General features: G+C 54.6%; 1 protein-coding gene across 1 annotated transcript; it reads left to right on the top strand.

Annotated features, from left to right (window-relative positions):
* The first annotated feature begins 882 nt into the window (after positions 1-882).
* Positions 883-2,041, top strand: LOC143168837 (olfactory receptor 2J1-like). Its single transcript, XM_076355768.1, is given in 2 exon segments — positions 883-1,014; positions 1,016-2,041. Coding segments are annotated over 2 exon segments (1,158 nt in total).
* Positions 2,042-11,267: the final 9,226 nt, after the last annotated feature.

Below are 11,267 nucleotides of genomic sequence, written 5' to 3'. Positions count from 1 at the left end.
ACAGCTTCTTGCAGGCTTGCACGAATTTCTGATCCTCTCCTTACTGCTCTTTCTGTGGATTCAGTAGTTTTAGGTGCACGCTCAAAACCTTCTGTATCTCATCTTCATTTATCCCTGAGCTCCAGTTTCTCGTTAGATTCAGTCTTTCCCTTTTCCTGCAGGCTAGTGTCTCTGCTTTTCCTTGCCACCCTCAAGCCTGTTTGAACTACACAGTCACCTTCAGATGCCTTTCTGGTCCTCCTATGATGTCTCAGACTCTGAGAGGTCCCTCTCTTGCATTTCTTTCTAGGTGTGAACATGAGGCTAACACCGACAGTGCAGTATTTGCAAGCAGACACCTTCTTTGTCTGTAATGTTTAAAGATTTATATTTTTTTTGAGATCTGCTCCCACAATCTGTGATAGAGAGGGGAAGCAGGAGATCTTTCTGTATGTTCAGTAATGGTGTAAACACAATTTGCTGCCATGAAGGGCAGCAACTGTTCAGGCAGGGTCCAACCTGTCACTTTTTGTGGGATCTTTAGACCAATCTCCAGTTGCAGCCCAGGAAACCTGGAGGGGGCAGAGGAGCTGCTCTCATGTTCTCTCGTTTAACAGTCCCTGGGATCATTATTGACCGCAGTGGTGAGGTCCCAGCTTTCTATGGTGTCCTTCAGGTGACACAGAGTTGGGGGTTGCCTTGAGGATCGAAACCCCATGGACTGAGACCCGCCACCCACCCCCACAGACGTATCCCCCCACCGAGCCCCTGGAGCGAGGTGTGAGGAGTGCCAGGGCAATGGCATGGCTTCAGCCCACCGCACAGCAGAGCAGAGGGCTGGTGATGCCCCACGGTGCTCACCGTCCTTCTACCTGTCCTTATCTCCTCCTGCTCTCCCTGTAGATGAGCCCCAAATCCCTGCAGCAGGGAAATCTCAGCAGCCCCACCATATTCTTTCTCTTGGGATTTTCCAGTGCCTACAGAGCACAGGTGACCCTCTGCCTGTGCTTCTCATTCATTTACCTGGTGACAGTAAATGGGGAACCTGCTCATCGTGACCCTCATCTGGCTGGATGCCCACCTGCACTCCCCCATGTATTTCTTCCTGGGCCACCTACCCTTCCTGGACATCTGCTGCTCCTCTGTCACCCTCCCTAAGATCCATGGAGACTCCTTCTCACCGCAGAAGACCATCTATTTTGTGGGCTGCATCATGCAGATCTACTTCTTCCTTTGCTTTGGGGGCTCCAAGTGCATGCTCCTGGCTGCCATGGCCTATGATTGGTACCTGGCCATCTGCCACCCCCTCCACTACCTGGCACACATGAGCAAGAAGATGTGCCACTGCTTAGTGGCCGTTCTGTGGCTGAGTGGCTCCTTCTCGCCTCTGATCCAGGCCTTCCTCACAACCTGCTTGCCCTTCTGCAGGTCCAGCATCATCGACCACTTGTTCTGCGAGATGCCCTTCTTGCTGTCCTGCAGCCCTAATGCTCCCCTCAACAAGGCTGCCTTGCATGCTTTGGCTGGGACTATTGTGATGGGCTCTTTCCTCCTTATTCTCATGTCGTACGTTCACATGATCAGAGCTGTCCTCCAGAAGGGAGCAGGGACACAGACGGCCTTTGCCACCTGCACCTCCCACCTGACCGTGGTGGCCCTGTTCTTCAGCGCTGGGGCCGTTGCGTACCTGGTGCCTCACTCCAGCGGCTCCAGGGAGGTGGATGAGGTCCTTGCCCTGCTGTACGCCATTGTGACCCCCATGCTCAACCCCATCATCTACAGCTTGAGAAACAGTGAGGTCAAAGGGGCCATCAGGAAAGCCCTGCGCTGGGGGCTGTTACAGATGTTCACCAAGGGTGCAGGCATCGCCGCTGAGCGACCCCCACCCTCCCCATGGCAGGGATGTGTCATGACACACAGGAAGGGGTCTGGGGCTCCCGGTCGAGCAGTGCCGCACGGTGCTGGTGGGGGCACAGCCGGCAGCTCCTTGCTCTCCCTCACCAATGCATCCAATGCTCAGACCCGTTATTGGCCAGTGGGGACCTGCGAGCTGGGTACCTAATTCACAGCATCGTCTCCCTTTGTGTCTGAAAGCCCCTAGCACAGCTGGCTTGAACTCACAGTGCCAGCTTCAGAAAGCCCAACGCACGCAAGTACGACCCTGGGCAGGTGAGCTGTGTAGCATCCCATCCCAGGAGCCGGGTACCTTCCTTCTGTTGTGGAGCACTGCAGAGGTCTTCACCCTCTCGGACCAGTGGCAGAAAAATGACACGCAATGAGGGGATTTTGTAAAATTGCTAATTGCTTGGCCACGGGAGTTCTTCCAATAAGTAATTCTGGGAACTTTTTTCCTAAGAAATAGATATTGCCCAGGTGAAGAAGCTGTACTGGCTGTCCACACACTGCCTTTGATGTGACGGTGCCCTTGGTAAGCCTTATTTTTTTTAATCATTTATCTATACCAGGGCTTTGGCAGGCTTTCTGGAAAGAGCTTTTATTCCTAAGCAGAGCCCTTTCTGAGGTGAAACACTGTGCAAAGCACAGCAGTAATGCTTGGCTGTTTGCATCTCCTGTTAAGTGGTGGATAATCTTGCCTGGGCTGGACTTGCAGACACTGCAGAGCCGGATGTCTTTCCCTTAATGCAATAAAATATGTATAAGTAGGAAAACCATTGTCAGGGGATTGATCTTTGTAATTTCAGGAGTCAAAGTTAATCCTGGGAACGGAGAGCTGCTTCCACACGCAAAATGGTGGCAATAAGCCAGGAGCGTGGGTGGGAGACCAGATTAATCTGGTTCATGACGGGAAGGGATCAGGGGCTCTCAGCAGCACACGGAGCCAGGAAGGTGTTACCTGGTGGTCGTAAATAAAGCGGTGTGAAAGGATGCTGTGACCACTGCTCAGTGTGTGCAAGAAGATATGCCTACAGGCACAGCAAAACATGTCCTCCTCGGACCTCGGCTGAATGCTGGGTTGGGATTTCTTTACAAGTAAGACTCTGTAAGACTCCTACTTAGCAGAAATTATGGGAACGGGTTTCCTGTGATTGGAAACACCCCCGTCCCTGAATGAGCCAAGGATTTCCCAGTGCCTTATCCCGCTCAGGTGAGGATGCAACACGTCCTCCCAGAGCACACGGACAAGACAGGGCCAGCTGGGGAACCCAGTTTTTAGGACATCTACAAAATCGGCAGCTCCTTTGGAAATAAAACAGGAATTTCACATCCCTTCCCACCCACGGTCCCCAGGGCAGGGTGAGCCAGAGCTATCTGCCACCCCTCTGCTCTCCCTACTGACAGGGAAACCTGTGATTTCATGACTGCTCCTGCCAGTTGTAGCTACTTTAGTATTTGGCCGGGTATGCACCTCTGGAGGTGACAGGCAGGGAAAGAGGATGGAGAACCCCTGTGGCAGGCAAGGGTCAGGCACCACACGTCCTGAGCGTGGTCCGTGCTCAGCCTTCATCAACTCGTGACACCGATGGGCGAGACCACACCACGATATGGACCAACGGAGCTTGCCATAAAGACCAGCAGTGTCAGTAGGGATAAAAGAAACATATATCCCTTTTATCAGACTCATCTGTCAGGGGAGATCCCTGTTTTCTCTAGAGCAGTGGTCTCCAAAGCGGGGTGCATGCCCCCCAGGGGGTATGCATGACAATCCCTTGGGGTGCAGGAAGAAAGTATTTTTGGTACCATTAATAAAGAAAGTAAAATAAAATAATATTTTAAAACTAGTGTTTATTTAATCTTTATCTTGTCCTTTTAAAATGTCTATTACTGTGTATGTTTTATAATGTACATGTATATAATACATGAATACATATATTGGGGGTGCATGCTCAAAAGTTTTTCACTGATAAGGGTGTGCAATCAAAAAAGTTTGGAGAGCACTGCTCTACACCACCACATCTGAGCAAAAAAGACTCTGGGGGAGTGAAGCTTTACCCACAGCAAAGGAAGATTTAGGGATCAAATGAGGATCACTTATGCAGATGGGACATATCCAGCCCTTGGGACCAGGCGGGATGCACCCCAGGGTGCCGAGGAGCTCGTTTGGGGTTCTCCATCACTCTGGAGCCCCTTGCTTTGACCCCATGGAAACCGCCAGTGGGGCTGAAGCTGGCAGAGAACTTCTCGCCCCCTTCTCCCTGCCCTCTTGTGGAGGACCTGAGGGGATCGCTCTGTCTCAGACCTCGGGAGGAACAGGCCGCTCAGCTGCAGGCGGGGAGAAACCCAGCTAACGATGTTGTCTCGGCACTGTTATCTCGGCACTGGCCATCGCACAGATGGGGGACGAGGGAGGGTTTGCTCTGCTGCCCCTGAGGATCCGTGTGCAGGGATGAGAGCTCTGAGCTGCCTGTGGAGCTTGTCTTTCTCGCAGGTGTGCTGAAGATGAAGGTCATTTTCTTGCTCCTGCAGTTGATACTTCTGTTGATGCTTCAGGCCCAGGCAAAAATCTCTCTGAAAGAATATTTTGATGGAGAGAAGGTAATGCTGCTGGAGGGTTTTCCCATGGTGGAAGACGGGGAAGATGCCTTGCTTGGACACGGTCTCCCCGAGGGAGCAGAGGTCAGACAAAACCCACCTGCCTGTTTTTGCAAGGACCCCAGTTCCTGCTGGAAGTCAAAGTCCCTCAGGCTTCCTGGCATTCAACAGCACAAAGTTTGGGTGCTTGAATGCCTTAGTGGGGCAGTCAGGGGGCTAGTGAGGGTCACAGGCTACCTGGGTTTGGCCAAGTGGATCTTGCATTGGGTTAGCTCTTTATGGCAGACCGCTGTTGTGCCTGGCAGAAGAGATGCTTGTCCACCCTGTCAGCAGCCTAGGCAGAGGAGGGAGTGGGGGGGGTCCTGCTCTATCCCTGAATCTCTCATTGCTCTCTGTATTAATCAGTGCAGAGCCATTCCTCTAGCTCGCTGGGAAGTGGCGTACCATTGCCATAGCTTCCCACTCCAGCTGGATTGAAGGCCTCAAGAAAAATGGGAAGATGTCTGTGAGCACCATATTTCACCGTGATGGTGAAATAATCATCAAAACTTTAATTCCTGGATAAGTGTCAGCGCAAATCTTATCACTCGCTATGGCTTTCACCCAGGGCTCCTCTCCTTCCTGCTCTTCACCTCAGCTAGCTCTCGAGTTCTTCGTAAAACATAGAAAGAACTACACAGGTCCCGGGGAGTTGTTGCTTCCCGTCCTGGTAACACGCGTGCTGATTGTGCGCACAGAGCAGAGCCGTCAGGAGCTGGTCTCTCGCCTCCAACCTGGAAAGGTGAACAACCAGCTGTAGAAAAATATGGTGGACATGGGAGAACCTGCCATGTGGCTGGAGACTTCAGGAGGCGAGACCAGAGGGGCTGCTGTGCCAGAGCTCTGCACCCAGGCAAGAGATGTCCAACAGCTGCTCCTGCTGCCAATTTGGACTTGAGGTACAGCCTAGTTTGGCAAAAATGGAGCAAGGGACTGTGCCAGGAACCCCTCCAGCCCACGAGGGAGGTTTTGCTCCTTCAGGTTTCAGGTGGAGTCAGAGAATTAATTCATCCCTGGGTGTTTGTAAAGCACCTTCAAGTGAGCAGCATCAGGGACTGGAGAAGCATCACTAAATCACAGAAAATAGACAGAAACACCTTTGTATTTAATCTACCTTTACCAGTGCAGGACTGTCTTCAATGCCATTCTGGGAGCATGTCTGAGAAGAAAGGCCAAAATCAACCAAACTTCTCAGTGGCGATGACTGATGTGGCTTCACATGCTTTAAAGACCTGATGAGAAAATTAGTTTCTTCTTTTGTCTAGCACTGGCTACAGGATCCCCCACACTACCTCTGCATTCAGCCCAATTAATTGGGTGATGACCCTGTTCCTCCTAGAAAGGTGTCTGGTCTTGGCTAGATGAGAGATGGAAATCTTAGCATTCCCTTGACAGCTTCCTCCCACCCATCCCGATGTTGTTAATTATGCCTTGTCTCTAATTGGAACCGCCTGAACTCAAGCCCCAGGTGCAGCTTCACGCCTCTCCCAGAAGCTGCTTGGGCTGGAGCAACCAAATGACCTCTCAAGCTGCTTTTTGAGGAGGCCCAGTGGGAAAGCTGAGGGCTTTGTATGCCATCAACTGGAGTCCAATGGTCTTCATTTGCTCTCCAGCCCTGCAGGATGCGAGCAGAGGACGATGGTCCTAAAAAAACCCTGATCAACCCAGTAAATACGCAAACTCCTGTAAGTACCAGTGGAGCGCGAGGGAGGAGATGGGACCTGGCTTAAGCCACCCCCAGAACAGGACCCCTCCATAGCACGAACATCGATGTGGACTATTCCCCACCGTGTAGGTGGCAGTTTCATGTACTGCCACAAAGTCTATCATGGGGAGATAGGGATTTCCATGCCATGCTCCCTGGGCTCCCCATACCAGGCCCTTCAGATAGCCGTGCTGCCCCATTAACGTCTCCACCCAGGCGCAGGGATGCCTGTCCCAGAGCCCAGCCCAGCACCACGTGCCCTCCCAGCTCTCCGGCTCTCTCTGTGGAGCGTGCTGGAGTCAGGATTTGCGGGTCATGCCATCTGGGGCAGAAATGTCCCTTTCCTGTGGGGCACAATAGGGCCACGTCACAGAGTGTCCCAGGAGAGGCAGCACGGTGGCTGTGAGCACGTGCTGGTCTACCTGCGTGCCCGGTCATCAGTGAGGGTCCATGCTGGGTTAATTGAAGGAGAGATTGTCCAGGAGCATCCTCAGAGAGTCCCAACCTCCAGCATATGAGACACAGTGCTGGGGGACCCCAGCCTCTCTCTTGGTGCAATTTAGTCCCAGCAGGTCCCCCATGGTGGGGTAAGATCCTAAAGCTTGCAGATTTGGGCTGTTAAAATCATACTTTGTTCCCAAGACTAAACAAACAACTTTCTTTAGGCTCTTCAGGCTTAGGAGCCCCAGTGATGGTCTGGAGGAAAGAAGTGATGCTTCTCACAAGCACAGTAAGAACCAATGGCTTTTAGGGGGCTGCAGCCCCGGGTGGTCCCAGGTCCATGGGATCACCCTGAGAGGGAGACATCCTGGCTGGGGGGGCTGGAAGTGACCATGTCCCACAGCCAGGGGAGAGACACAGGCGGTCCTGGGGACAAGACTGGCATGCGAGGAGGTCCCACGCCGTGCCAAGGTGGAGGTGGTGGGGACGGGTGGGGAGCCAGGATCTGGAGGCCAGCGGGTAGGCAGAGAGGGACTTCAGGGACTTGGTCAGAGGTACACAGGGGTGCACAGGAGGTGCAGGGTGTACAGGGGGTGATGAAGAGGGGTAAGAGATGTGCAAGGGGTGCAGTGGAGGGGTGCTGGCTACGTGGGGAGTAGAGGAGGGGTGTAGGAGATGCTGGGTGCAGGGGAAGGGTGCAGGGTGTGTGGGGTGTTAAGAAGGGGTGCAGAGTGTGTAGGGTGGAGGGGTTTGGATATAGGGGGTGCAGAGGAGGGGTGCAGGGTGAGGCCCAGGCAGGCATGACGTGAGAAAACATGTGGCATCCCAGTGGTGCCTGAGGCTCCAGGAGCTCCTCGAGCACCAAGAGCCCCATGCATGAGGAGGCTCAGCCTGCATCCTGGTGGGAGGTGATGCCCAGAGCTCATCCCTTCCCCAAACCACATCTTAAACATCCCACCACTTCCTTCTGCAGGGAAAGGTCTCACCAGCTGTGGCCTGGTTGATACGGACTATGCCAGCCACACCACTCTCCTCAGCGACGGGCAATACCAGGGGCTGACCATCTCAGTGCTGTTCCTCTACAGTAAGTGTCAGAGGAAGCACAAAAAAGCACAGTTGATGCCCAGGGAGGAGAGGGGCATGGAGGGCAGACCCTCCAACAAGCCCCTGCCAGTGGGATGGGAGCTGCTGGACAGTGTCCCGCTGCTCTGCGGGTGTTGGGGGGCTGGGTGCTCCGGCAGGGCTGCATGTGCTCCCAGCGCCACCCCCATGGGAGGAGGAGGAGGAGGTTTGGGGACATTCAGCCAGGCTGCAGCCACGTCTCTGTCCCTGCAGGCAGAGACACTGAAGTGAAACCCCATATGTTGGAGAAATTCAGAGACACCATGAGCCAGATGGGACTTTCCAAGGAGCAGATGATTGTGCTGCCCAAAGCCAGTAAGAGCAACCGGCAGCCCCTGTCCCCGGGTCCTCTGTGCCCAGGGGTCCCCTGTGCTCGGCTCTCGCATGGAGCATAGAGGTGGCGAGAGGTAGAGGATGATGTTGGCACCTTCCTGTGGCTGCTGCACTGAGGACCACGGGGAGCACAGCTCAACAGCCAGGGTGGTGGTTCCCGGGGATGCACTGAGCTGGGGCAGGCTCAGCCTTTGCAGGCAGTGCATGGGGTGTGAGGCAGAAACATTGCTACCAACTGGGGTCCATGGGGGATTTTAGTCGGCACATGCCTCTGGGTGGGTGCTGAGCAGCTTTCCCCAGTGCCGCATTACTCCTCGGGCTCCTCTCTGGAGCAGGAGATGAGCCTCATCCCTCGTTGTCTTTGCAGAGGAGTGTACCCTGCTGTTGGAGTAGGTGAGCCAGAGCTCCTGCTCTCCCATCCTGGGGCTGGGACAAGCCCACCAGCATCTTCCCACCCTCCCAGCCGGAGCCTTGGGCACAGGGACTCACGGTACACCTGCCCAAAAGCAGCCCAAAAGTGACCCTCAGCCTGAAGCACCATTCTGGGGAGAGGCTGAGCACCAGATAAAGGCCAGAAAAACCACTTTTTTCTTTTTTTTCTTTCTGCAAAGTAAATTGTAAGATCTGAAAGTCGGCATTAGCAAGAGATGTGGCCTCAGACTGCATTTTGGGAGGCTGGGAACAAGCAGCCATCTGCAACAGGCCAGACCCTTGGAGCTGGGGCTGGGCTTGTGGCAAGCAGCAAGCACTGCTCCAGAGGGGGGGAACGGGATCAGGGCATCCCAGGATAACTCAGGCTGGAAGGGACCTTTGGAGGTCTGTAGTCCAACCCTTGCCACAGCAAGGCCCAGGTTACTCAGGCTTTCATCCAGTGGAGTCTTGCAAACCCCAATGGTGGGGGCGGCGTGGCTTCAGCAGATCCCTCTCTGCTTTCCCCAGGAGAGCAGGTCCCACCTCACCGCCAGCCCTGCTCACGCCCGATGGGTCAGTGCTGGAGGATCCAGCTCAGCTCCCCACTCCACAGCCCCCAGCCCCGCCGTGCTCGGGGCTGGCTCCTGTGGCCCCCTCAACCTCCCCACCCACCTCTTGCTCCCAGATAGAGATGGTGACTCTGCCCCATGGCTGGGTGTGATGCTGGGGAGTGCTGGAATCCTCGCAGAGGTGCTTCGGGCTCCCAGACATCCCCTGTCTGTGTAGGCAGCATGGGGCAGGGGTCTCCTCCCCACCTTGCCAGGACTCACAGACTCCCCTGGACACATGCCAGTGCCCCCCAGTTACCTCCCATTTGCTCCCACTGCTCTTGCCCAGCCAGGTGGCTGCAGGCTCGACATGCACACAGGGAAGCGGTTGCACGATCATCCCCACCTGCCTCCCCCGCAGACCCCCTCGCCCAAGTGCTCCCGCTCGGGGCTGCCCTGGCCCCAGCACTCCTGTGCTGTCCTGGCACTTGCTGGGTTTGCCTCTGCACAGACCCGTTGCTGGTTCCCAGTCATTTGCCACGGGTGGCTTTTGGTTGCTCCTGGCCACAGCCATGCTGCGGACCTGTGGTCCAGGTCAGCTTCATAACTCCTCACCACTGCAGATCTGGTCCCCGTGTCCTTGCCCCCACCAGAAGCCAGCCCCTGGCACTGACACCGAGAGGGGGAACCCCCAGCAGCTATGGGGCTCTGGAGAGCCCATGGTGGGGCAGAAGCACTAACCACCCCATCGAGGGTGCACAGCCCCAGCAGGGCCAGGTCGGCTGCAGTGCCCAGGGACGTGCCCCAGCCCCGTGGGTGAAGGGTCCTGGCTGGACCCTGCCCTGGAGGTGCCAAGCCCTTGGCCATGCGATGGCACCATCATGCTCCACAAAGGCACCCGCGGCCGGGAGCACCAGTCCCCTGGGTGCAGCCGGAGGTGCTGGGTCTGGTGAAACACAGGGACAGGACCTGGCAGGGACTTTGCCCACCGGCTGAGGTTGGTCTGTCACTTGGTGACAGGACAACACAGGGAAGAAGAGGAGCTCGGCTCTTTCAGAGCGTATTGAAATCACTGAGTTTATTAGGGATTTGTATCAGCATAAATGGGACCAGTTTGTCCCAGTAACCCTTTGGTTTGGCCCAGCATCTGTCCCAGTAACCCTCCAACCCCACCTTCCTGCAGGGCAAAAAGCAGCAGGTTAAAGATGTGGTTACCCGCCCAGGCATGGGCACTTGCCTCAGTTCTCCCAGCACCATCGCCTGGTGCGCTTGCTGGTTCCAGAGGTGTGTGTTAAAACTGAGAAGCAATTAATGAGTACAGAGCTCCAGCAAATTAGAGAGCAAAGGAAATGCAGGGTCTTTTGTTTGGAAGTAAAATCCCGGGTGTCATGGTTTAACCTCAGCCGGCAACTGAGCACCACACAGCCGCTCACTCACTCTCCCCGCCCCCCCAGTGGGATGAGGGAGAGAATTGGAAGAGTAAAAGTGAGAAAACTCATGGGCTGAGATAAGAACAATTTAATAATTGAAATATAATAATAATAATAATAATAATAATAAATAATAATAATAATAATAAAATATACAAAGCAAGTGATGCGCAATGCAATTGCTCACCGCCCGCCGGCGGATGCCCAGCCAGTCCCCGAGCAGCAGCCCCCCCCCAGCCAGCTTTCCCCCAGTTTATGTGCTGAGCATGACGTCCCATGGTGTGGAATGTCCCTTTGGCCAGTTGGGGTCAGCTGTCCTGGCTGTGCCCCCCCCCAGCTTCTTGTGCACCTCCAGCCTTCTCAGTTGGTAGAGCATGGGAAGCTGAAAAGTCCTTGACCAGTGTAAGCACTGCTCAGCAACAACTAAAACATCGGTGTGTTTTCAACATTATTCTCATCCTAAATCCAGAACACAGCACTGTACACAGCTACTAGGAAGAAAATTAACTCCATCCCAGCCAAAACCAGGACACCGGGCTTGTCCAGACAGCTGGCAGGAGTGAAAGGCCAAGGAAGTTAAGGAAAAAAGAAAATTTTAAGAGATATCTATTCTGCTGGAGAGAGATGACAAGGCTGCAAAGAGCATTGTCCCCACAGCTGGCCCCACACCTTGCTGTCACCCATCTCTGCCTGCACCTTCCTGCACAGCTTTGGTGGCAGCGAGAGCCATGGGCAGGCGGCAGTCCCTGCCAAAGCCCAGCCCGGTGT

The sequence above is a fragment of the Aptenodytes patagonicus genome, chromosome 18 (assembly GCF_965638725.1).
Source record: "Aptenodytes patagonicus chromosome 18, bAptPat1.pri.cur, whole genome shotgun sequence".
NCBI classification, from domain to species: Eukaryota; Metazoa; Chordata; class Aves; order Sphenisciformes; family Spheniscidae; genus Aptenodytes; species Aptenodytes patagonicus.
The sequence above is the reverse complement of the archived record's forward strand: the minus strand, read 5'-3'. Positions and strand labels throughout refer to the sequence as shown.